Source organism: Coptis chinensis, chromosome 5 (genome assembly GCF_015680905.1).
Source record: "Coptis chinensis isolate HL-2020 chromosome 5, ASM1568090v1, whole genome shotgun sequence".
NCBI classification, from domain to species: Eukaryota; Viridiplantae; Streptophyta; class Magnoliopsida; order Ranunculales; family Ranunculaceae; genus Coptis; species Coptis chinensis.
Window position 1 is genome coordinate 61,093,146 of NC_141460.1, and position 27,545 is coordinate 61,120,690.

The window sequence follows — 27,545 nt, forward strand, 5'->3', positions numbered from 1 at the left end:
AACATACCAAAACCACGTGTCCACACGAAGCCAACTCGTGCCAGGCCCAAGCATAACACACACCCAATGCCAAAGTTGACCCAACTCACGTGATGACAATAAACAGGCCTGCATGAAAAAAGCCCATCACTAAAGAAATCTTCCAACACACGCGCCAAACCAACTTTAAAAAAAAACAAAAAACAACTCGTTAGTTATAACTTATAACTTATAACGTCTACATCAAGATCGTGCAAGAAAACAAAAGAATCTTATATAATAAAATTTTATTTAAAATAATAGATTTGTTCAACGAACTAAGTTTTCATTACAACAACAAGAGAGAGATGATTGAGAGTTTTTTTGCTCATCATCTCCAAAATGTGATTTGGAGAAGGAAATGGTGGGAAGTTTATTGGATGCACCAATACTTCTTTTTGTTTCATTTCACAAAGCTTTTCATGCTGAGCTGGGTGAAATATATCGGTATATTTCGTCTGATAGTTTCGATGTTTCTTCGACTGGGCATGGGGAGATTCTTGATATCAGACATCGGTTTGAGTTTCTTAAACTTGTTTATAAGTATCATTGTGCTGCTGAAGATGAGGTCAGTTTTTAAACGTTGTGCAAAATTGAATGATTATAAGTTTGGTGATATATGACAAATTTACTCAATATTGTGTGTGTGCAGATTGTCTTTCGGGCACTGGATGTGCATGTCAGTAACGTTGCCTGCACATATTCTCTTGAACACAGAGGCATAGATGACCTCTTTGACTCTGTTTTTCAGTGTTTGATTCTTCTATTGGACAATGACGGGAGTTCTTCCATGCATTATCAAGAACTTGTTTACACTACTGCTACTCTTCAGGCAACAATTTCTCAGCATATGCTCAAAGAAGAAGAGCAGGTAAACTGTCCTTTCATATTATCTTAGATGGACAATGGTGTACCATGTTGAGGAGACTATACTCTGCTATTATAAAGTCATTTCTGATTTTAAGAGCAGGACTGACTGGAATGTGCTCATCAAGGTAGTGATATTATTATAAACATTACATTGATTACGGTCGTATCGAGCACTATTCAAAACTTACTTGCAGTAGTTATGGCGGACTTTAATCATTTAGAGGTCGATAGTAGAACTTTCCTTGGATGTTGATGTTAGATATAATCATATTAAACTCTGTAGTCTGTACATATACAGAAAATAAGTTTTGTAGAAATACAAACTTATTAATCATATCAAAAGTTATTATGAAAACAGAAAATTGTGGCCCGTTAGATAAAAGTTCAATATTGGAGACGGTTTTTTGCATGGTTAGACATTTTCAATGAGATGATTTTTTGTGAGGATGATCTCTATGATAAGGAGATCATATCCACAAAATCTCATCTCTTAATTCAGTTTTAAATGTGTACAAACGTGGGCATAAGAAAATGTGGCTACTTGGTTAATAAATACTAAATCACCTTCATGGAATATATTATTTTGGATTCAAAGTGGGAACTTAATCCAGCCCGGGTGGTGCTCAACCCCTATACTGTAACCTTATTATTATATATAATATTCACATTTTGCCTGCAAAAAAAAATACTAAATCAGCTATTTGGTTCTCTCCTTATCAGTTACTTTAAACTTTTAGTTTCAAACAAATTAAAATAAAAAGTAAAAGTAGAAGAAAAAAGATAGAGTTGCAGATGCATTATTCATTCGTAATAAGGACAGAGAGGCATGCCAGTATAACTAGAATAGGCATGCCAGTATAACTAGAATAATAGTATTTGTGTGCAGGTTTTTCCGTTACTGGTGCAGCAATTTTCTTTCAAAGAGCAGGCTTCGCTTGTTTGGCAGTTCTTTTGTAGTGTGCCTATCATTCTGTTGGAAAACATTCTGCCTTGGATGACGTCTTATCTTCCTAAAGATGAACAGGCTGATGTTTTGCATTGTATTAAAGAAGTTGTTCCAAAAGAGGAGCTATTGCAAGGGGTAGAATTTTAGCCTGTATTTTTATTTTTGCTAAATTTTTTATTTCAATATTTTAAACCATTCACAACGTAATTAATTTGAACAATGGAACTTATCTACGAAGGTGGTGGAATCCTGGCTTGGTCGCCAGACTTCTCTGATTGGACTTAGTTCCACACAGAATAAAGCAGCTATGAGTTCTGATGAGTCATTCTATTTGAAGAAGTTTCAGAAAATATACTCTTGGGCGAGTTCAGACAAGAAAAATTGCATTCAAGGAGAACTAGACAGCCTACATGATATTGCGAAATATCATCCTGTTGATTCTCTTCATCTTTGGCATGCTTCCGCCCAAAAGGACTTTAAGGAAGTTCTGGAGGATCTGTATGAAATAAGAAACTCCGAGGTTTTCTCAAACTTAGCCTCTGTTGGTGGCCAAATTAAGTTTCTTATTGACGTTCTCATATTATACAGGTATCACTATGGTTTCTCAATTGTCACTTTCTCAAGACACCCTACCAACAGAGTTCTAGTCAAGTAGTATTAAGATCTTGTTAAATTTTTCTTATTTACTGCTATTTCTCTATTTTTTATTTGTTTGGGTTGTATCCTGAATGAGGATGATCTTGTGAACAGTGATGCCTTGGAGAATGTCTTCTTTTCAGTATTAAAAGGATTTTCCGATTGCTGTTTATCTTTCTCTCATAAGCAGTTCCTAAATGGATGTCACATTGAAGGTCTCTTAGGTTTACTTCAAAGTGTTAATGCCCACAGTGGGACATCTTTGAGCAAGCTTGTGGAAATGCTGTGCCAGCAATTGGAAGCACTCCTGGAAGGAATTTGCAAACACTTTGTTTTTCAAGAGTTAGAGGTAAACTGTTACTGTAAAATTGCTATTTAGTATGGGGCTGACTAAATTTGTAACATCAACGTGGCATTTCTCAACAAAAAATATGTTGATACACTATCAGAAAACAGACACGATTTTCAGGTGGTTTTGATGTTTGGGGAACGTTAGGGATTGTTTCAAACCCTATCAGGAGAAAGAAAACACTGAGATGAAATTCTCCGACAAACAACTTATCAGTCTCAATTAAAGTGATAAAAATAGTATTAATAAAATTTGAGTTTAGGAGATTTGTATCTGACATTGCTGAATGAACAACCATATTCACATTTTAGGTGTTTGAAAATGTTTGTATCTGCAGCTTTATAGTAGTCTAACACGAACAGACATGCCTTTGCCATTTTTACATGTGTATAGGGCGGTACCCATGACCCAACCCTGCTCACTTTTATGGGCTTGTGTGATCTCATCTCAAATCACACTGGTTTAACCATGGGTTTAAGGTTGAATCCATGATGTTTGGGTTTGATACCCACCGATAAACAAAGTTAGGCAAATAGCCAATGCTAGAATATCGCTTTGAAGTTCATGAAATATAAGAATAGTTCATAGGAACCCTATTGGTTTTTTATATGGCCCTGTATTTATATTTTTGGAATTTGCAAATAACTTTATCAAGTTCACTTTCCCAGCAAAGTGGATAGGGATCCTTAACTACAATACAACCTCCCGCGGTGAAGAGAGTGTGCCGCAACATATATTTTATAACAATACATGTTGTGTTGCATTCATACTACTGCACAACAGTCTCTTTAATTGTGCAATATATGTAGGATTTAAGGGATTACGACTTTAGCATTGGAGCCCCTCTTCCCTATCCTTGTGCCGATTTTTGTATTGTTCTTTATTGTCTACGCGGTTCTTCAAAATAAGGATCCTCACTGTGTATGTTCTAGTAGTTTGCACTTACATACTTATATCATCGTCAGCTGACCTCATATCTACCTCTTTCCAGGTTCTCCCGATTATTCGTAAGCACTGCAGCTATGAAATGCAGCAGAAGTTGCTATATATGAGTCTTCATATGATGCCTCTTGGCTTACTAAAATTTGCGATAACATGGCTTCTGTCACATTTAAATGAGGATGAATTGAAGATTCTTTATCGCATAAGGCTGGCAGGTTCGCCTTTTCTTAGTTCAATGCTTAAATTGCTTTGCATCAATCATTAGCTTAATGTAACTGAATATCTTTCACTCTTTTTTTTTACCAGGATCTGAGTTGGACATGTCCTTTCCATCTCTTTTGCACAAGTGGGTCAGCTTTACGTTTTCAGGTAAAACATCCCATGAGATGTTCAAAAAAGAGTTGCTGGAAACGTTTACGAATAAAAGCTATTACGTACCCAAAAACAAGACAGAGGAGAGAACAGGATTTATAGATCTTCAACGCTGCAAAAGAACTCTCCACAGACAAGAGAAGCCAAACTCTGTTGGTAAGGCCACGAAAGGTGCTTTGGGTACTTCATTGCAGAACAATAAAGAGAAGGACATTAGGTTATACTCCAGTGAGATAAGTCTACAGATACATTTCCCTCATTCTTTAGAAAAGTTATCTCCCATCTTCAAGAATATTACTGGCGAGGGGAATGCTGGATCCAGTCTTAATCCAGAATTCAAACCGATAGACTATATATTTCTTTTCCACAAAGCCCTGACAAATGATCTAAATTACCTTGTCCATGAATCAACCAAGATTGCTGAAAATTTTGCTCTACTAGAAGATTTTCGTCAGCGCTTTCATCTTCTACGGTTTTTATATGAAATCCATAGTGATAACGAAGATAAATTTGCATTTCCAGCTCTGGAAGCCAAAGGAAAATACCAAAACATTTCTCTGTCATACACAATTGATCACAAAATAGAAGTAGAACATTTCAACCAAATCTCAGCCATTCTCGACAAAATTTCAAATTTGCATGTATCTCTCCCTTCTGAAAAGTCTGTTGTTGTGGATGCTACAACTGGTCAGAGACTGCTGAAGTACCAACGTTTATGTATGAAGCTCCATGGAAAATGCAAAACGATGTGTGTTACACTTGGGCATCATTTTCAGCGTGAAGAAGTTGAACTTTGGCCCTTATTTATAGAATGCTTCTCGGACGAGGAGCAAAACAAGATAATTGGAAGTTTACTTGGAAACACAAGAGCTGAAGTTCTTCAACAAATGATACCCTGGCTTATGGCTTCCTTATCACCCACAGAGAGAAGTGCTATGATGTCATTATGGCGCAAGGCTACCCAAAATACAATGTTTGATGAATGGTTAGCAGAATGGTGGGAAGGTATGAGCACTCACAATATAAGCATTGTAGCAGAGGAGCCAGATATCCTTCCTTTGCAAAGTGTAGATCCATTAGAAATTATTGCTACCTATCTGGATAAGAAAGATTATCATGATTTAGATGGAAGTGAACTTAGCAGTAAAAGATTGACGTTTCAATCACAAGAATCTTTTGGTGCTGATTTTGAAATTTCTGGAGACAGTGATGGAGATGATAAAATGAAAAATTTGCATGCGGATGTGGATACTAATCAATGTTCGGAGTTGACTGAACTTCAAAGTGATAATCACAAGCAAAATATTCAGAAAGTAGTGAGTGTCACAGAACCGGTCTACAGACCAGGTGAACATTTATCCACTTCTCAGAAATTTAAGCATCTGGAGGAGCGCATTTTGGGAATGAGTCAGGAAGATCTTGAGGCTGCAATAAGAAGAGTACATCGTGATGCTAGTTTAGATCTTCAGAAGAAGTCATTTATCACCCAGAGTCTTCTTACAAGGTTGATATTAACTGTCTTCTTTTTGTTAATCTTTTTTATATTTCTTTTTGACGTCATATTTGAGTTCGATATGAATGATCCCTGTATAGGGAAGAGCTATACAGAAATGATTTTATACAAAACTTTCATGTTCACCATTAGACATTATCACATGAAATAAACTGTTTTAAAACTTATATCCCTACTAAAAGTTAGTTATACAGTAAATATTGATGGACAATCCACATGGCTTGGAATCTAGCACGTTTACACAAAAATGAAAGTCTTAGAATCAGTTAATTTTCTGGGAAACGTGAGATGATCTTATCGAGTAATCAGCCCTAGTTTACTGATAATACTGTATGTGCATGAGAGTTGTATAAAAGCACACACATCACATTCATTTCCCATATGTACATTACATTCGTTAAAAACCAGGATAAAGAAGAATTTCGTGCTTCCCCTGAAGCAAGTTATAGTAGGATTTCAAGTGGTGTGACACTGTGACGTTATGCCAAAGATTCTCAGCATGTTGGTAGGATGTATGTTTGGACACGGTAACTGGAAGTGGAAGACTGAGCCCTAACTATGGGAGGCCCTAAGTCATAACATGGATCTGTTCCTAGCAAAGCTCGACTTATAATCATATGCTTCTGAAGTACCTATTAATCTGACTTCTTTCCCTTCCAAACATCCAAAGAAAATCGATCTATAGGAATAATTTGGTTGATCATATAGACCTGGAGAGGATCAAAACTTTCTCCATTCACTCACTTGTGCCAATCATCAATTGATAAATGGGCTTCCTAAGTTCCCTCTTCCTCTTCTACTAAATTTGTACACATTACATACTAAATATGAACGAGGGGAAGTGACAGAAGCTTTTTTATGTCTCAGCCGATGGACGGTTACCCAGCAGAAGCCTCATCAGGAAGTAATATTGTCAAGCAATGATGGAGAAATTCCTGGACAATTTCCATCTTATAGGGATCCATTAACCTTTGGTTGTAAACACTATAAGAGAAACTGCAAGGTTCTTGCTGCTTGCTGTATGCAGTTATTTACATGCAGATATTGTCATGATGACACAGCTGATCATGCCATGGATAGGTAAGTGGAATCTAGCTGCTTTTTTATGCCATCTCTATGCTTTATTCTGGTAGTCCCCCCTCTTCATTTTAGTGTCTTTGGATCCAATATATATGCAGGAAATCTACTATCAAGATGATGTGCATGAAATGTTTGAAAGTTCAACCTGTTGGTGGTACATGCTCCACCATTTCTTGCAATGGTTTCTCCATGGCAAAATTTTTCTGTATCATCTGCAGGCTGTACGACGATGAAAGGTACGGTCCTGAATCAGCCTGTTTCTAGTTACTCTTCATACCGTTGAAGTGGTTATGCGTTGCCCTAATTATCAATAGGACAGAGAAGGCACTGGCAGAACTCCATAACTTCATCTGTCTTCTTGTTTCTGCATGTATCCTCGGTGGTGGGATGGAGAATCTAATATTAATTGTTTTGTTGCTTAACCTACATTTACCACGAAATGCATTTATCAAGTGATTGAAACAGTTGAATGTTGAGTTCATCAACATTAATTTTCATTAATATCTCTGTATACAATACTATGTGCTGGAAAGATCCTTTCAACGTGCGTTAGTCAATTTTGTCTTTCTTTCAGAGTATAATGTATGATTATGACTTCTTTAGTAACAAAGTGTGGATCCTACACTTTTTACTGTCATCATTTGGAAGTTTATAACTTTATATTCATTTAATCTTATTATCCATGAGTTATCTTTCTACTGTCCAATATTTGTATTGGCTAAGGAGTGTTCTAAGTTCAAGTATTATGCTATTGTGTACTTGTGTTTGAAGTGGATTTGCTAGTACTAATATTGAGGTTGTTGAACAGGGATATATACCACTGCCCTTATTGCAACCTCTGTCGAGTTGGAAAAGGATTAGGCGTTGACTACTTTCATTGCATGAACTGCAATGCTTGTATGTCGATGTCACTAGCAGCACATATCTGCAGAGATAAATGTTTTGAGTCGAACTGCCCAATCTGCCATGAATACATCTTCACATCAAGCTCTCCAGTGAAGTGTCTTCCATGTGGACATTTGATGCACTCAACATGTTTCCAGGACCACACCTGCATGCATTATACATGCCCAATTTGTAGCAAGTCGCTTGGGGACATGCAGGTCAGTTGTCTACTTTGTTTCATGAATTTCCACATTTCATATGTATATCGTTTTGATAATTTCCCAGATTACTGTGTATGTAATATTGCTACCAGAGCTGTCTTGTATGGGGGTTGGAGACGACGCCAAGGAATTTTTTATTTTGTTTTTCTGTTTGATTTTACTTTTTGAGGGTCGAAGTCTTAAAGGAGGGAACAAGGGTTATTTCTCTAATTTTATATTTAAAGTATCATTTTCTCATGGTTTTTATTTGGGTGTATATATCAATTTAGACAAAAACAAAAAGAAAGATCACTACTAATTCCCTATTGTCTTTGTAAGAAAAACTTTTTCCTTCCTAAGTTGCAGGTTGTTTGCTTTTTCTCTCTCTGTATATGATAGTTTCCCTATCTAAAGACAGGCGTAAATGGCTGTTATGATTTGCCAGGTATATTTTAGGATGCTTGATGCTTTGTTGGCTGAGGAGAAATCTCCGGAAGAATATTTTGGCCAGACTCAGGTTTTCCCCTTCCCCTCTTTAATTTTATTTTTATTATATTTTTTTTATGTCAGTGAAAATTTATTAAGATTAATTGAGTCCGCAACAGTTTACTTATTGTTCTACATTTATCTTAAATTAGTCTGACTGGATTAAAAATGGGTCGTACAGGTGATACTGTGTAATGACTGCGAGAAGAGAGGTGTTGCTCCTTTCCATTGGCTATACCACAAATGTTCCAACTGTGGTTCTTACAACACCAGGCTTCTTTGAGCAGAGTGGCAAGTGTAAATAAGTGACTCTCTCAAGCAACTAATTTGATGATTTTGTAGACCATTTAGGGTCCGGTGTAGTGACTTTCTCAAATTCATTGAGATAGCTAAGTTGCTGTTAGTGCTAACATCTTGCTTTTAGTTTTGTTTAATGCAAATGCCTTTTAGCTGTAATCATTATTGCTAATTTCATCCTGAATTTTGATCTACATGTACTTGTGAATATATTTTCTCGAACTACAATTCAGAGATTGGGTAATGAGATTTTAGATCTGTGTACTCATTTGTGCTCTGAAACTTATGCATGCAATTCCCAATACAAGAAATTGGGCAAGAGAGCCTGGTTTTTAAAAAAAACAACTTAAAAGCCCGACCAATAATTTTTTTGGGTTTTAATACCCCTAATTTCTTTTCATCGGCATAAGTATTGTTTTATAGAAAATAATTAGAATTTGGGCTTTTGACTCGAGACAGCCCGCCAACTGTGATTTTTTTGAGATAATTTCTTTATATTTTTCGCCCTTGCAAAATAACTACGTATCAGATAAATAACCACCCTTAATTTATTTTTATTCTTCTTCTTTACATAACTTTTTTTAGTTTATGCAATCATCATTCTTTTAATCTCCTCTCAATTTAATCTCTTCTTAAAAGCGCGTGATGCTAATCCATGAGCCAAAACAATTCCTGATCATCTAATGAACAAGGCACTGTTTGGAGAGCAATGAACAAATCTCTTGCAGTAGAGGCAGCAGTGAAACCCACAATGATATCTCAGATCCTAATTTTTTTTTGGGTTCACATCAGCAAGTTTGGGCTTGCTGATACGGATTTAATGGTTTGTAGGAGCGATCAAGAATCATAAATGGGAAAGCATTGTTTGAAAAACTATATTTGTGTGTGTGAGTTTATTAAATTCCTTTGCATTACCCTTTGTTTGGGCATAGAATTATACAAAGTTATAAAATGTGAATTTACTTTGACAAAGTTGTGGGAGTGTGTAATTTTTTAGGAAATGTGTAGGAGAATACCTTATTTTTACCTGGTTGATGTTCAACAGTTTCGGTTTGTGATTATCAATGGTATTAGTATCTCTGATGTTTGTCATGTTAGTTTTGATGCACATGACTCTCCTCTTATTTTATAGGTTTGTAAATCCCCCATCACTACACCAGAATCAGCGAAAAAGGACGCACTCTTAGGACTATTTTCCCCGTCTCTAATAAAGAACAAGCAATACCGTCTTAAATCTTTTTTTCCCGTCGTATTGGTTTCTTGAGTTGGCAAAACGACTTCGCTTTTTGTCCCAGATTAAGGACGAGACAAATGTCTGTTAACTTTTCACAAACCGTCAGTAGTTGGTTTCCCCTTGTTTTTTTCACAAGACGCCCAATATTTGCACTAAACCCAAGCCTAAAATGCAATAATAAGAGCTTTATTTCTCTAGCTCTCTCTGTCTCAAGGGCAATAACTAGAGCCATCTCTTTGGAGCTTTGGTAACCCCCTCTCCCTCTCTCTTTCAACAAGTTTCAATTTTGTTTAATGTCGTAATTTTTGAACCCCCAATTTCCGATATGGGGTTTAACAATTGTTTTTCTTTTTAATAATTTGCTCAATTTCTTATGTTTCTTCATTATTTAAAATGCAGAAACCAATCTCTTTGTTATAATATTTAGTTGATTATTATTTATTTTCTGGGTGGATTGAATTGTGTGTGGTTTTGTAAGTATATGTACTACCTACTTCTTTACGCAAATGAACCCTATTTTTTCCATAAAATTAATAATGGATGAAACAAGCTTACAAGTAGATTTTTTTTTTTCCTGGTTGCAAAGTTTGAAACTTTGTTGAAGCTAAAAAACCAATTTCATTGGGTCATGGTGACCCTTCTGTGTTTGCATGGTTTAGAACTAGTGAAGTTGCTGAAGATGCCATTGTTGAGGCTCTGAAATCTGCGAAGTTTAATTCTTATTCTCCTACTGTTGATCTACTTCCTGCTAGAAGGTAAAGATATGATTTTTATGTTAGTTTTGTTACTATTTAATATGTTTTTGAGTATTTGAAGTGATGTATGGATTTGAGACTGTTATATTGGGCGTAAAAGTAATGAATGGTTGAATTTTCCATGAATTGAGAATATGCATAATGTGAAATTCTTTGATGTACTGATACTGAAATAAGGGGTGGAATGTTGATTGTGATATATTGGATGAAGATTAAATTAGTGTAATCTCACCTCATGGGGTAAATCATGTGATATGAGAAGAATGTTATTAGTAGAACATAAATGCAATATCACTACACCAGAATTTAAGAATTAGAACACACTCTTGGGACTATATAACCCGTCTCAAATTAGGAACATTAGCTACCATCTTAAATTGTTTGACCCCGTCGTAGTTGAGTTTTAGGTTGATTTGGGTTGACTAAAGGACACAAGCTTTCGTCCCAAATTAGAGACGAGACATTTTGTGCTCTTCCAGTTTTGGTGACCATCGTAGATGATTTTCAGAGAGAAGGTGATTGCCCTTGTCTTTTGCCCGCCCAATATTTCACTAATAATTGATTACCCCGCCCAATATTTCTTCCTTTCTTTCACTAACCCTAACCCTAGTATAAGAAGAAAGTGAGGCTTTTGTGGGAGGGCTTTGACGGTAAATCTTTGGTGGTAGTGGTTTGACAGTACGTATGCTTCAAATCTCTCTCAAAATCAACAAGAGTCGGCACATCTCTCTCTCCCCCTCAAGTTTTGGTAACCCACTCTCTCCCTCTCTCTCTTTCATCAATTTTCGTTTTTTTTAAGTGCCTCAATTGTTGAACCTCAATTTTCAATATAGGGTTGTGTTTTTTTTTTTTAATTGGCTCAATTTCTTAAATTTTTGGATTTATTGTGTTTTTAACATTGTCTAGGGTTTCTTCATTCCACTCCTTAAAATGTAAAAGCTTATGTTTTTTGTTGTAGTATTTTGATGTGATTGTACTGTTGGCATGATTTTATTATCCGACCTAATTAAAATTGTCATGAGTTTTGTAAGAATAATAATTGAATGTTAAAGATACTTTTCTTAGATATCGAAACCGATAATACAAGCTTGCGAGCTGATTTGCTTTTTAGTGGTCTTTATATAATATAGAAATTTGCATTGCACTTTTAGTTCTCAGTTTCACTTTGAAGGAATGAGTGGTCGTGTTGTTAGACTGCCTTGATTTAATGCATGAAGTCCAGAAGCTTTGCTGTTCAAATTTAAAATGTGTCTGTTTGGTATCTAAAACATGGTCAGGCTTTTAAAAATTCCAAAATTCCAAAATCTCAATTGTGAAAATTTATGGTTTCTGTGCATTTTTTTTTTATAAGTAAACTTTATTAGAATGGGGTGCAAAAGCACATCAAGTACAACTAGTGAGCGAGTACCTCAATTGTATCAGTATGACTACGTAGAAAGAAAACAAAAGAACAAAGAAATAACTCCCTATTACAAGAGTCTCCCACCCTCGTGGTCCCCTAATGACCTTAGTCCGATCTAAAAGCAAATCTCTTAAGTGGAAGTTTTTTTGGCTATATTTGGAATATTTTGATAAAATAGAGATGACATTATTTGTACAAATGGTTATCTACTAATCATTTGTTAATTGATTTGCAGGTTCATGTGTGTAAGATACAAATAAGGTATATAACTTCTTTCTTCATAGTAATGGTATATTTTCTTTAACTTCCTCATATCTTATCTTTGTTAACTTCAATATGTAAAATGGTATTAATATAATTCATCCTGTCTTCATAACTTCATCATTACATTTGATCTATTACAATTTATTAATTTAACCTTCACCGGTCAAAAAAAAATAACTTCATCATTATATTTTTTGGATTCGGATCGATGGATGGACTACCACTACCATAATATTTATAGTTAACTTAAAATGTTGGCGCTGCTATTTTGAGGCTCTATTATATAGCATTCAGGATTCTTAATTCTTTGTTTCTTTCAATTTGATATTTAACCGTGTAATTTTGCTGGTGAGTATCTCTAGGTCTTTACATTGGTGCGGGATGTTAGGCCCCGTGACTTTACCAACTAAGCTAGCTGCCATTTTGGTGACTATTGAGTTCATCGCGTTAGAAAAACATGATTGTTATAGATGTTGTTTCTAGGAAACATTTCCTTGTCCTCTGTTGTAAGGGAAAGCTTCTCATCTTGTGGTTTTCCTTTTTGTTGTTCCAGAAACCGAGGGGGTATGCAAGTTAAAAACATTCAAATCTATTAAGACGGTATCAACTTCTTTTCTTCCTCGTGTCGCTATAACTCCTTATAACAAGCCTGCGGTGTTATGTAGATGTACCTTACTAAGATTCTAGTTTTGATAGATTAGTTGCTATCTATAACTCCTTACTAGTGGTTGTTTTGCCATTTGGTGCCTCGCCGCTGCTTGGTGCCGCCTTGCTGCCATGGACCTCGCTTGGTGCTTGTTCTTCTTGGGGTGTTCCGCTGCCACCGGTGCCCGCCTCCGCTGGTGTCGTTCTTCTTTGCCATGGTCCCGCTGGTGCTTGCTGCTTGTCGCCGCTATTGGTATCTTTGGTATGGCTTCCATGGACTATGCAGGACAACACCATTATTGGATCTTCAAGTGCCATTGTGCGTGCCGTTATCGCCTCGGATGCAGCATGAAAGAGGCCCATTGAAGCTACCAAAGTTCTTTGAAGACTGGCCGGCTTAGAGGGACATTTAAGCCTCGGGTATATATAATACTAGATTATTGATTTCTTAAAATCTTGATTTTTGCTATTGAATATGGTCTGCCCTGGTATTAATGCATATCTAAAACTAGACTTATTTTTATTCTTGAAGTTGTGTACCCAAAATCCCTCGGGTACATTATTTGTGTTAGCACCCTAACAGTGCATTTGATGCATATTTACCTGATTTTTCTTATACTGAGTTGTTCGATGAATATTACTTTGAAATTACCATATAAACTAAGATTTGTCCATGCAGTACCATTTCTTTGACCAGTCTTATATGTCTTAAAGATGATTAAACATGATTAAACATTATATGTCTTAAGATGATTAAACATTATGTCTTAAGCTCTTGAATTGTTGTTGTAACATCCCCAATTTTTATCACATGGTTATTTATTTTAAATGGTTAGGAAATAATCTAGAAATAAATAGATTGAAATATATTTATACTTTATAGCTAACATTGTGGGGGAGAAGGAGAAGAAGAGTGAGGTAAGAAGAAGCTAGGAGAGAAACGCTTGTGAGTGAGCCTTGCTTAGGACCGAGGATATCGTTGTCACTCGTGAAGAACAACCCCTCATTTGATTCTTATTGCCTGAAACTAGTGAGTACTTAGTAATTTGTTTATATTAACTATGTCTATGATTTATTTTTATCTTATGATGCTTTTCTATTCGTCATAACATATATGTGTAGGAAGATGAATTGATAATATAGTATGTAAGCAGTAGTTTTCTTGGTTTAGTTTTCTGGGGTCGGTTCAGAAGAGTCCTGAAAAATCATGCTTGGGAATGAGGTCTCGGGGCTTGAATAAGATTTTTAGATCTGCAAGTCTTCTTTCCAATACAGTTGGATTCACCTCGTTTCAATATCTACACAGTAAGTTAAGACTGTTTTAATACAGAGAGGTCCGTCAGGATTTTTCTGACCAAGTTCTGTGTTTGCTCGCGTTCTGTGAATTTTCTGTTAAGAACCTGCTTTCATGGTCTAAACGTTAGTTGTAGGTAATTTAATTATGTTTCAAACCCAATTTACCTTGTACTAATCCAAGTTATACAAAGTTACGACAGTTTTAGTGAAGAAAGGTCAATCAAGATTTTTCCTGATAACCTTCGGTTTACAATCAGGTCAAGTGAATTTCTGAGTGGGAATTAGGTTTTTGGGTATGAACAAACATTGTAGAGATTGGAGTGTAGTTTCTGACCCCTTTGGATTTGTGTCAATCCAACTTATATAGAGAAAGTTAGGACTGTTTTAGTAGAGTGTGGTTAAACATGGTTTTAATCTTGGTTATTATAAATATACTTAACCGATTGATTGATGAGTATTTTCCTATATAATACAATGTCTGTTTGATTATTATTTTAAATTGTGGCTGAAATTCATATTCTTGACATAATGATATTTGCTTAGAATGCATGATCGTAAGCTTGATTATTATATGTTGAGATTTGCTTGAAATATCGTATTGTTATTGATTTGAAACTTTGTTACGTGGATAAGGACAAAAATGAAAGGTGTATACATAGTCTGATTAGGTTATAACTACCAGAACTCCTTGATGTTTATTTTACCCCTCCGAAAGGAAACTAAATGCCTTAGTGCCGATGTCCTGAGGAGTAGGGCCTTCCACTTCTGAAAGGTAATGAACTAAGTGCCTTTGTGGCGTTGCCCAGAAGAAGTGGAAGTTTATTGTTAGCCCTTGTGCGGCAGATTGATTATATTTTCTCCGTCTTTATTAGAAACGTTGAGGTGTGCACTTGTTAGCCAGTTGAGGCTCTTTTTGGACTCACATAGTCTGGGCTTCCGTGCAGCCATATTCAAGGCTGATGTCCCACTAGAATATGGCTAACGGAGTAGTTCCCATTATATGAGGGAGGCGTACGGGCATTGTACGATCGGCACATGGGTAAGATAAGAACAGAAGTGCACTACTTTGTAGTAAGTCAGCTAAGCCAGGGTCTAATCGGACGGGTCTAAAGCTAAGTCGATCCCGGAATATAAAATCTTACTTTGTTTCCTCGGGCTTTTCGGATCGTAATTAGTTAAGTGATCCTATTTTCGATAAGTCAGACTAGAGTTAAGTTCGAAACTCAACTATATGAGGTTTCGCTTACTTCAGAAAGAACGCGTAAGAAGCCTACTTTCCTGGCAGAAGACAGCTGACTTTTCTAAGGAATTGCCTATCCAATACAAAGGAATCTATAGTATAAAAGAGGATGAGAGCCAATAAAGTTCAAAGCTTAAGTGGTGATGTATAGCTTTCCGTCACCAGCAATTTAATGCAATGATCGGTGAGCAAAACCCCAGAAGGGACGTGCTAATGTTCACTGCCACTAACAATAGGATTGACATGACCAGATCGAGTGATTGAGTAGGTTCACTTCTTGAACCTCGATAAAATATTTCTTAACTTCACTTTTTAAAATTAAATTTTATGTTTAGTTGGCGCATGAGTAGTATGCATATATCAGTTTTAACTTTGAGATTACCGTATGCTATAATCCCTTTTCATCTTTTGTGGCAGTTTTTCCTTGGAGATTACCGTCCCTTTATCCAAGATACACATGGAAATGTTCTGGATCAGGTTAGCTTCCTGTCCATTATAGTTAGTGAACTCGATTGATTTTATCTTCTCTGTTTGTACTTAGTACTACCCCAATGCTTGATCTGTATTTTATGCAAAAGGTTATGCGTGAAAGATGCCAGAAATTGTAATTTTTTTTTTGACCTCCTCTAGTATTAATTTGACTAACAATAAACCAATTAACAGAAAAGACAAGCAACAAAGAAGGAAATGAAGTTGTCCTTACAAGCTTGTTGATATATATTGAGACATTCAGTACAATACTGTTCCACTTGCCTCACCTCTCAATGCCGTACTTGATCACATTATAATGTTATATTGTTGATCCATTACTGAAGCGTGTCCTTACATCTATTGGAAAATGCGACATGTGTCCGAAATCTGAGATGTGTTATATAATAAAATGTCATAATAGAAGTATTATTCTGTCAGGTACTGATAGAAGATATAGAAAATACTTTCTGCATGTATTGTCGGAATCTCGTTCTTCAAATTTCTATGTCTAGAATCTATGAAAACTGAAGCCTATAAGACAGATCTCGCTAATCGCAATCTTTGGTACTAATAAATGAAAATAGTCATTTATATGTACACTCATTCACATGTGGTGGATATGTATCAATTACCAATTAAGTCATTTAGAGAAATATTATCAATTCGTATGTTGTACTTGCATGGACGAATATGAGCTCGTCGTAAATAGGTTTAGTATGTTCCGTTCAGTACTCAGTTGTCCTCGTATGCTATACAAAGAGGTAGTAAAATTCCAATTTTAGCAACCCTATTTCAGAATAACTTGTTTTAAATATTTGTAATGGTCTGGTAAAGTTTTATGCAAGTCAAGAAATCCTCCAGCGTCTAAAGTTGTATGTCTGGTTCAGGAAATGCTTCACAGACCACTGGGGGTCAAGGGCAAAATGCATCAAACAGAGGCTGAAGTTCCATTTTCCAAGATGAGAGGGTTGAACCACATTATCTTAGCTCGTCTATTTTCTATGGAGCTCAAGACGTCTATTCTAATCAATCAACTGCTCGGTCATCTGTACCAGCTCAAACTGTGAGTATATATATAACATTGATATGTTTATGCATAACGTCACTAAGTAATTTAACTAACCTGAGAGGGGGAGGTTTGCCACAGACCGTCTAGGATCATAGGCATTGGCTCAAGCGGTGAAGGGTTCTTGATTGATAAGATGATAAAACAAGCCTAAAAATGACCCCGGGCTTAGCCCTATAATGAATGAGCTCAAGCAGCTGGTTCCTTTTAATTCCAGCCCTACATGAAAGACAATCTCTTGGCTTTTTGTGTTCGGGTTCATTCCGACCGACATAGAGGAGAAGTTTCATATAGATCATTCTTTGTAATTGCAAGGAGAATAACTCTTCATTAAATAGGTATATTCTAATATTCATTATTCTGTGGTTCACCAGTACAAGAAAAGATGGTGAAAATGATGATCCTTATGGAAGTGCCTCGAGAGGAAATTGGCGGCAAGGTATTATATACATATTGTAGACGATGATAAAATAGCATTATCTTCACCAAAAGTTTGACTTGGGAAGAATATTCTAACATAATGAAGCCTTTGATTTCTCTTTCGACAGGATCCCTGTATTACTAAGTCTTGTATACCAATCCTTTTGGACTATAGGATCAGATAATAAGGTATTTTAATTATCTTAAAGCAATTTCTAGCTCTAGCTCTCTTTTTTCCCTTCAGATGCCATACCGTTTTGACTTTTCATGCATACGCTACTTTTACTTTATTCCTTCCTGTTGAACAAGGATATGATCTGAAGTTTTCATGTACCACTTTCAACGAAGTTAAGAACTGAACAATCCATATCCAAGTTATGCATATGGCTAATAAAAACATTTCCTATGGTTTGTAGATTGATAAGCGTAGAGGCGATAAGGGAGGATTTTCGTCTCTGCAGCTGGGTTAAAGTAGAATAGCTTCAACGATATGAGCATATCCAATAGTGGAGGTGGTTTTCCATTATGTTCTTATTATGGCTTGTGTACTTTAAAAGCCTAGTTATTTATTGGCAATCAACCACTTGAAAACATTGTAAATTTTGGAAAACCAATTTATAATATATCAATTTTTGAAATGTGTTGTTTTAGTATGTTGTTTGTGTAATTGATTTTATGATCTGAGAATGAGAATTAGGTAGTATTTAGTATCGATGTCAAGGAAATATAGGTTCTACCAAAAAAGCATTAATTATTAAAAAAACATTAATTTAAACAAATACGACGGGGCATAGTGTCGTTAAATGACTTCCCAACAACAATATATCACGGAAATGTGTGTCCTAAAACTTAGGACGCAAATTTACGACGGGTAGGTACGTTTTAGATTTGAAAATATATAGTGCCCGTAGAAAGGAGATTTGCGACGGTTTTGAATGTCCTAAAATTAACGACGGCATTAAATGTCTCACACCCGTCGCATTTCTAATTCAAATTACCACACGTTTTCCCGTCGTTAATATTAACGACAGGGCTATTCGCGACGAACTCTGGGACACCATTTCCCGTCGTAAATCTCGATTTAGGACGGCAATTACCGTCGTTTTTTGCCTTTTCTGGTGTAGTGCATCTTAAATCTTAAAATCAGTGGTTTTGAATTGTATGGATACACTTGCAGATTCTATGAAAAACGTTTTACTGAATGCAAACATTTTAAAATGCAGAAGCCCCACGTTATAAACTTATACATTTTAAAATGCAAATGCACCATGTTATAAACTTATATATTTTAAAATGCAGATGCACCACGATATAAACTTATACATTTTAAAATGCATACACACCACGCATTTTAAAATGCAGATACAAAATGCATTTGATTATTTATTTTGTGGGTTTGATTACTACTATTAAATGCAACGGATTGGTTTAGGGTTTAATGTTTAGAAATTTATGATATAAGAGTTAAGGTTTAGGGTTTAGGCTTAGGGTCTAGTTTATAGGGGTTAGGGGGTGTCTTAAGATTTAGGGTTTAGGCTTAGGGTCTAGTTTATAAAGATTTTGGGTTTAGTGTCTAGTGGTTTTTGGGGTTTAGACTTAATGACTAGTGTCAAATGCCTCCACAAAATATTGGAGGCATAATATTTTTAGTTTTTTCATTATATGCATTTTTAAATGTAAAGGCAGGTGGTTATAAGTTAAATTTTTGTGTGAGATTCAAATTTTTGTTTTGCATCCCACTACGTTACTAGTTAGATAGTCGGTTATGTTTGTTTCCAAGTGAGGATATTTTCGTCTATTCTTGGTAAAGTTGGTTAACAGGTGGTCAGTTCCATATTCTGGTCAAATTGGAGTATTAAATTCTAAAAAAATTTAAGAAGAGTCTTAGGACTACTAAATATTCTTAACTAACCCCTCTAGCCTAATTTTCTGATTCCCAATATGCATGGTAACTATACCTCGATCTTACTGTTTTAAGGTACTGTTTTATAGTTATTGGTATGGTTATTGTGATTAGTTGTTTTCTCCTTGACATATCTGGCTTTTGAGGAGTATTGGCTAGTTATTAGCATTTGTTATCACAGCCAAGCCTGTGTCCAAGTTCGAATCTGCGCACAGGCGACCTAGAAGCTAGGTAATAGAATGGATTTGCTAGTACTATTATTTAAGAACATATCTAGTACTAGTCATGCAGTCTAGGGTCTAGGGTTTCCATTCTCTAACTTCTCCTGTCAAATGTCAATGGTAATGCTAGGAGATAAAACAATAAATGACATAGTATTTTGGGATATACATTACAAGATCTTTCCTTAAAACCCAAAATACGATATCCTTCCTAAATACTACTTCTGAAAATCAAGTTTCATTCAGTTTCTGAAATTATAACCCTTTTGAGGCTGGAGTATGAAACTACATTATCTCACCACTCTTGATTTGAGATTACATCTTAAATATTTTTGGAGGAGGTCTGAGTTTTGAATAGGTTCTTCTGCTAGTATGATTTTAACAAATATCTGGAGGCTTGCTTGTGTTTGTCTAACACCAAATGGTGTTAAATGAAGCTATCAAGCCAGGAAAGCTTTTAGACTGTTGCTCTTTAATTATAGGCTATATTGCGAATTTTATTACCACTAACACAAATTCTACCTCACTTGAATATGAGCCAAAGTTCAAAGAAACTCCTCAAACGCAGTTGTATCACCATCACAATCATCATCATTGTTGTGAATAAGTTAAGCATAAACTTTAACTCAAGTTGCAAGTCTAATATAAAGCATTAAATTAACCATAAGCTGAGTAATATAATTTACAACCAAAAGAGCATGCAAACGGTACAAACTAAAAGATTTTCAGTTTAGAATAAGGCTTCAATTTTAAAGTGACAATCGAATCGTAATCCTTTTCAAAACAGAGAAAAAAAATTCTTCTGATGGATATATTCATGCTGCATTTCATAGAAAACTTGACCCAAAAACAAAAGGAAAAATAGATGATGGAAGCGACACGAAGAGAAGCCATCACGAGTCTTATTAATCTATAAGTACGTGTAATTGTTTCACCAAATTGTAACAAATATAGGCTATAACATTCTAAAACTCTGCAGCAAAGAAAAATAAACTGAACAAAGCCAGTAATACTTATTGAAACTTAAAAATCGAAAAAGTGATATACTTGTGGAAAATCAGCCATCTCGTCTACTCTTCCCTTCATTTTGCTGATCAGATGATGCTTGTGAGGCTCAGACGTGCAGCAGCACTCTTGAGTTCGTTATCTGCAACATGCTCAATTGACTGCCTTGTATCCCTCATTGATGACTCTGAGCTGTAAAAATATGTCAGGGAATGACATAATTAAATTAAGGTATCATCTAACGCAGCAGCCTGCATTAAGTTGAAGTTTTTGTAGAAATGTTCTCAATTTTGTTGAAATGGTTCTATAATAACCTCTATTGTAATTTCGATCTTCTAAATTAATGAGTAAAATTGCAATAGAATATATGATTATAGGACATACCTTGATTCATAAGTCTCTTTGGAGTCGACATAGGATTGCCTATCATCTATCGTATCAAAAAAGACTGGAGATATCTCATCATAATCTTGGCAAACATCCATAGTTTGTTCTTGGAAAGGAAATGCTTGAGAAGCAAGTAACTGCTGTTGGATTGTCGCCAAGTTATTGTTGCTATAAAGTTGTTGAATCCATAATTTGTTATTCTCCAAATCAATATAGTTAGCTGCACTATTACCATTAGTGAAAGGGTGAGCGAGTGGCATTTCAGTTGGAATTGAATCGAATGGCTGGTGAGGACTCTGTTCAAAAAGTGGGAGAACATTTTTGGTTGTCTCAATCTGAAACTGCGGGGATGAAATTTGATTATCATGATGCTGTCTATAGAGGGCAAGCTCCTTGTTCACTGCGTCAAGTTCTTCATGAGCCTGAATAATTTGTTGTCGGAGATTGTCTACGATCCCAGCACAACCTCGAACTGGAAACTTATCACGCATCTCTGACTGGTAAATTATCGAACGCATTGCCTCAATTTTCAGTACTGGATTAAGATGCTTTAGAATCTTCAAAATATTACTAACACCATATAACCTGTGTGCATTCTGAAACATCTTTGGTTGATCCGGAGGAAAGTGTGGTGCCAGTGGGCAATCCTTCATGCATTTGCGTCTTTGGTACTTGCACGCTGCGCATGCCTGACTAGTGCCACCCTTTACAGTCATGTATGTAAGGGGCGGCGAACAAGAAACAAATAGAACTCCAGAGTAATAATCAACAAGACGAAGAATGAGATATAATAGAAGAAATGGCAGTGGAATGAAGAATATAGAATGAAGTACGCACAGTGAAGAAAGCTGCATTTTGGAAAGCGTACATGATCTGGCTTATTCAGGTGAGATTGTTGCGGATTTGAAGGGAATGGAAAAGACGGAGCAAGAGTAGAAAAACCGATTCTTAAGCATGTGGATTACTTCTACAATATATGGGAATTTTTTATTTTGAATACCTGCTGACCGTTACATGTGTTCATTTGTTGAGAGAGTCCCAAAAATTTGTGCTTCTCTGGGTTGTTTAGCTGGGTCAGGTTTGTTGCTGTGAATTTTAAACTACATAGTTAAGCTGTTTAGTTCCCAACTTACTCCAAAGACTCTAGATAATTAGGATGCGGAAAATTACCTATGGGGTGAAAATACTTTCAAATTTCTATGACCAAAAACTAAGTAATCTAACTTTTAGGATCAGTCAAATGGTAATCTATAATTTTTGTTACCAAAAACCAAACTAACTAGGAGGGGCCCGATAAGACTAACTCAAATAGCGTAAATTATTATTATTTTCCATAAATAAGTTTCTCCAAATCTTTTTTCAATAATGATTTATTTATTTTTTTCGGTAACAACTAACAACTTTATCTTTTTTCAAATCTAAGAATCCGAAAAGTGATTCACTTCGCCATTCACCTTTTCTCCTATTCATCTTATCAAACCAATAAACACTCTAATTAAAGGGATTTCCTCCAATTAAAATGTTACTCTAAAATTTCTACACAAACTTTAATTTTTTATTTTTTTTTATTTTGAAGTTGTTGAACATGTTGTTTACTTGTATCAATTATTAATATAAAAACGAAAAAGAAGTGAATGAGGTATTCTAACTTCTTATTGAAAAATGAAGAAGCTTAATGGCGGCAAAGGCGAAAAGAGAAAAAAAATAATGATATACCGTTTTAAATTTTGAAAAAAGAATAATAAAACACTGCAATTTTCCGCGATGTCACTTGGTACAGTTGTACTTGGAAACAGGAATTGGGACACTATACCAGCACCCTATGCTAATTTTCTGGGAACTGGAAACGGTTAAAGAACCAAATTGATAGATGTTTCATAAAAGTCAATAAATCCCTGGTTTTCTCTTGGCTTTTAGTTTAGACTAGCCATTTGGCCCGGCCTATGGCCGGACTTGCTATATAGATAGCTAATGACTCAAAAACCTAAAGTCCACTTGAATAAATAATATATGTATATTGATAGCTAATGATTCACTGCTTATAATATATATACTTTGTTTGATGGATTTATGTTTTTCTAATTTTTTTGTTAACCATTAATTCAATTGTTTGCCATTAATTTATATAAAATGGATATTGACCATTGATATAATTTTTTTAATTATTGGTAATGTTTGATAATAAAAGTTTATGAATTAGTATGTATCAACAATCTTACTTCCAAAATATATTGAGCAATAATTGATGAGTCTAAAAGGCTCTATTTTTGTATTAATGGGCCTTAGAGTGTATTATTATTCTGATCATCAGGATTTGTCATACAAACTCATGGGTGTATGATGCATACAGTACTTCCTTATCTCTGCATTTCTTGACTTCTCTCTCTTATCTATAGAGATCTAAAGGACTCAAAAGGAGAAAAAATCACGAAGAACAAAAAGCTAACACTATTTGAATGCCCCGGCCGAAACCTAATACTATTTGAAACACCACGATGAGTCAATGGCATTCCAAGTTCATTTGCTATCCCTGACGGGTTAAAGTGATGCCTGCATAATAGTGCGCATTGATCACATTTTTGCACAAACTTGACAATTTTTTAGCTTGATATGAGTAATAATTCATATTTGGAGACGAAAAGACATTCTTAATCTATCATACGGTATGACTTTCACTTGAATTCCTTGTTGTTGCAGAACTCCATCTCCTCTCCACCTCTCCCAAATACCTAAAAATGGAAAAGTGCTTTCAGAGAAATTTCACAATAAAACATACACCGCCTACACAAACTACTTGTACAACTTCTAAAGTAATAATATTGGATAAATTTTCCGATTGGATCCCTCCTTTCAATCTCACAACACTGGCACCGACTTCTGCGAAACTCAAGAGAAGCTCATGAATCTCTCCTCCTGAACAAAAAGCGTGATTTCAATTTCAAAAGATAAGTGATTGTCTAACTTCAATTGCGAAACCACACCACTACAACCCTTATTCGAAAGAGGCCTTTGAAAACCAAGAAATCACTCAAATCGGTCACCACAGATGTGAGATGTCTAAACACAATACAGAACTAAGGGAAACATAACAAACCCAACTTACAAATAATCATTCCTATCATTTCAAAAGGCTAATCTCACAAACTCCAATATCTGCCATCTCAATCACTTATTACTTTATCTTGTTTTGAGATTCTATTCTTGCCAAATCGCATTCTATGTTTCTCATTTTCCAAATGTAACCAGTATCATTACCATTTAGGCATTATGGTTTCACTCAATATTATGTTCTTCTAATTCACACCACTCATCAATCATAACATTTTGATTTCTCTATCTAATACTCTAAAATCTGAATAAAATCACACAGGTTCCAATTAATACAGATAATCATCACACAAATAATCAAAACTATAGAAAATGAATCGGTTAGTATCAAACCTGAGTTCTACTATGATATCCATCAGTCTTGCCAACATACAAAAGCCTTGCATCACCTCTAACCAAATTCAAAACTTCGTTAGACACCAATCTATCATACAACAAAAGATCAGCACTTTCAATAACTCTCATAGCTTTCAATGTCAATAACTCTGGATCCCCAGGTCCAGTTCCAACCAAAAAAACATTCCCAACCTCTCCATTCCTTCTCTCCCACCTTGTTCACTCTCTCTCTTACTTCTCAGCACATAAAGCAACTTTTTCAGCTCAAGTACTTGTAAAGCAATGTCATTTTCTCTAATGGTGTTAGAATTGTCATCATTTTGAAGTGAACACTGAGAAGTAGTGTTGTTGTTGTTATATAACCAGCTATCTCTTTGGTATCTCTCAAATGAATGTTTTTCTGTGAAGGGTGAAGGAGCAGTTTTGTTAGAGTAGGAGCAGGAAATAAGCAAATGTGATTTTTTAGATGAGCAGTGTGGAGAAGAATAAGGAGTTGGGAGAGATTGGTGGTATTGATTCAAAAGATTCATTATTTTTGGGTCAAACTGAAATCAATTAATCATCAGTTGTTGCCCCTGTGTTATATACTTAGTTTTAAGCTGTCTTTTTGAGAGAATGAGAAGGTGGAAATGTTGGAAGTGGCTTTCTGATTATGAGATTGTACCTGTAGCCATATCGAACCTGCAAGCTAGGCTTGATTGCTTCAAACAGCGCCCCATACAGATATAATCACATCAAAAGCTTACTTTGAGTAATCTTATCAGATCTTGATTGGATTCCTTGAACAGCAGAAACAACTACAATTGGTAGTTAACCAAGTCAGTAAGTACAACTGGCTCCCCATGTGTACGAACCAAATGTGTATTGTAGATAGTCAAACATGTCAACATCCCTGGTGGCAGGGACAGAATATTCCCTAGGTAATTTAGGCAGATCTCTTAACAGTCTTAAGTACTTCAAAGCTGACACTGTTGCTCGTACCTGATAACAAACTTATTGAGCCCAGAACTCCATCGAGGAAAAACAACAAAATTAATTTACCTAGGGAAAGAAACGATTGCATTTGTTAAAGTTGGAGCATCCAAAGGTATAATGTTATAGGCAGTAAGGTCCTCCGTCAATGTTGCATCAGATTCAATCACTCGTTTCAGCTGAAAAATCAAACAATCAGTCGAGAGAGGAAAATTGATTACTCCAACTCAATAACATAATGAAATCATACATGAAAAAAGAAAAAGAGGGAGGAAATAGAAAAAGTTTAATAGCAATCGAAAGTCGTAAGTAGGAAATGAAATGTAGCACATGCAAAGTCAAAGACAGACCTCTACCGGGACCAACCTCTCTGCATCTTTTGGAGGTATCTCCTTAGTAAGCTCCTCTAGTACTTCCCCTAAAACCTTCAGAGTGGCAAATACCCTTTTCCTTTTCAAAGTTTTCCGCTCCAGCTCACTTCGAAGGGTATCTCATCCTATACATCTATATTGTACTTACCTCTTACTATACCAATCCAAAAAAGAAACAATAAGAAAATCAAGCATATACATTCTAACAATAAGAAAACCAACCAATGGAGCTATAATAAGTAAAAGTCTAAACTATTCTATCCATGTTATCTAGTTAATATCAATTGGACTCTCTTAATCAGTACCAACAATTCAAAACTTTCTACATATATTCACTGCAAGATTCTTAATATGAGTTGGCATTCAGTAATATTCCCTTAAAATCCAACATCGGGACGTGGACTTGACTCACTAATCCTACCTTTTGTTAAACTGCATGCATTATACCCCTACAATCTTTGTGCCTATATAAGCTTGTTCTTACTCAAACTTTTACTAATGCAAACGTAGTCCAGAAATAAGTAAAGGCCGGGTTTGGCCGAGGCACATTGTTAATATTAATCTGCAAGAGAGGGAGAGATCTAGAAAGAGTGTCAAAATTGTGCGCCTTGGCATTGGAATAATCGGTAGGTTTCTCCTTTAATTGGAGAACAAACCAATTCATTTCAGGAAAAAAACACACACACACACATATTACCTTTCTCAGTGTACCACTCGGGCAGTAATCTCTCGCCACCACTCCCAACACATACATGAAATCCCGGTGAAGTGTTTTTTTTTGGGTAAGATATCGTCTTGGATTTGTTTTTTTTTTTTTTTTTTTTTTTTTTTTTCCGCGAAGGATTTTGTGTTTTTATCTTTTGTTTGAAGAAGAATAAAAGAGAGTTTGAAGATCCTTTTTGACCTCGTTTAATAAGAGAAGAATAAGAGAGAGAGTTTGAAGAGATGAATTTTTTTTTGGAGAGCTGGGAGTGTTTTGTAGAATTGAAAAAAAAAAGTATAGAAAGAAGTTTTTATCTATTTTGGGTTATGAACAATTGAAATCGGCAAAAAAAGGCGTAGAATTCCTTTTTTTATGTAAAATCTGATGTGTCAATCTGAGAGAAAAAAGAGGGGCTGACGTGGGTCACTGGGAGCATTCTCAACTACTCAGTATTAATGGTCTTAGATTGTAAAACATACGCCCTGTGCTGGCCACATATTGGCATCGTCTTCACCCTGAACATACACATGAATCAACAAATGGGGAAGGAGACTGCACAAGAATTTTAAGCAATTGTGCAAAGTAGCCAGTGCAAGTAAATTTGTGCAAAAACTGTACAGAGCATTTAGGCAAATTAGGTGACCACATTGCAGCACCTTTTCTAAAGTTGCATAGCAACAGCGTAAAAAAAAAACCCCTAGCAAAGCTTGTATTATATGTGGAAGAAATTTTGACTATCTTTGTATATATCGTTTTATACACCAATACACTACGTCACTACCTCTGAGTCACTTACGATAGTGCTTCAGCAAAAAATGTCTCTTACTATCTTTCACAAGTCTCTTTAGGAAAATTCCAAGTTCCTTGTGCTTACACCATGAATTTTGGAATTGGACCATTTTTCCAACAAGAAAACACAAACATCCTACACATGAAGACATAATATATGATAAGGTTAAGATTTAATCCGATACCAATCGATCCCCACTATACAAATAATTTGTACTAAGACCAACAACAATCACCAAACAACAATCTAAATATCAACTAAAACCTAGCTAATATGTCCAACTCTCTAAACAACTATTAACAACAGATAATAATGTAAGGATAATAACAAACATAACACAACACAAAGATATACCATAGTTC

At 35.5% G+C, this 27,545-nt stretch overlaps 2 protein-coding genes and 1 long non-coding RNA gene across 6 annotated transcripts; 1 reads left to right on the forward strand and 2 right to left on the reverse strand.

Moving 5' to 3' along the window:
- The first annotated feature begins 217 nt into the window (after positions 1–217).
- On the forward strand, positions 218–8,860 carry LOC147498208 (zinc finger protein BRUTUS-like At1g74770). 2 transcript variants are annotated; one of them, XM_086560289.1, is made up of 12 exons: positions 218–586; positions 671–889; positions 1,775–1,969; positions 2,073–2,422; positions 2,585–2,819; positions 3,811–3,976; positions 4,068–5,637; positions 6,514–6,726; positions 6,825–6,962; positions 7,535–7,829; positions 8,257–8,328; positions 8,479–8,860. In XM_086560289.1, the coding sequence occupies exons 1-12, from the start codon at positions 380–382 to the stop codon at positions 8,578–8,580; spliced, it is 3,762 nt and encodes a 1,253-aa protein (XP_086416415.1). In that variant the 5' UTR covers positions 218–379; the 3' UTR covers positions 8,581–8,860. The 2 variants fall into 2 exon arrangements, with proteins under 2 accessions (XP_086416415.1, XP_086416416.1); XM_086560290.1 differs by having other exon boundaries at positions 2,723–2,819.
- Positions 8,861–20,391: 11,531 nt separating this feature from the next.
- On the reverse strand, positions 20,392–21,886 carry LOC147498209 (uncharacterized). Its single transcript, XM_086559029.1, has 2 exons — positions 20,901–21,886; positions 20,392–20,708 (listed from the first exon to the last, which is right to left on the reverse strand). Exons 1-2 carry the CDS (start codon positions 21,755–21,757, stop codon positions 20,606–20,608), a joined length of 960 nt encoding a protein of 319 aa, XP_086415155.1. The 5' UTR covers positions 21,758–21,886; the 3' UTR covers positions 20,392–20,605.
- Positions 21,887–23,573: 1,687 nt separating this feature from the next.
- On the reverse strand, positions 23,574–26,111 carry LOC147498210 (uncharacterized). Of its 3 annotated transcripts, XR_015194232.1 has the most exons (4): positions 25,670–26,111; positions 25,012–25,498; positions 24,345–24,747; positions 23,700–23,816 (listed from the first exon to the last, which is right to left on the reverse strand). It is a non-coding gene; the product is annotated as an uncharacterized LOC147498210 (long non-coding RNA). The 3 variants fall into 3 exon arrangements; XR_015194233.1 differs by lacking the exon at positions 23,700–23,816 and adding an exon at positions 23,574–23,632 and having other exon boundaries at positions 24,345–25,498; XR_015194231.1 differs by having other exon boundaries at positions 24,345–25,498.
- Between the last annotated feature and the right edge of the window lie 1,434 nt (positions 26,112–27,545).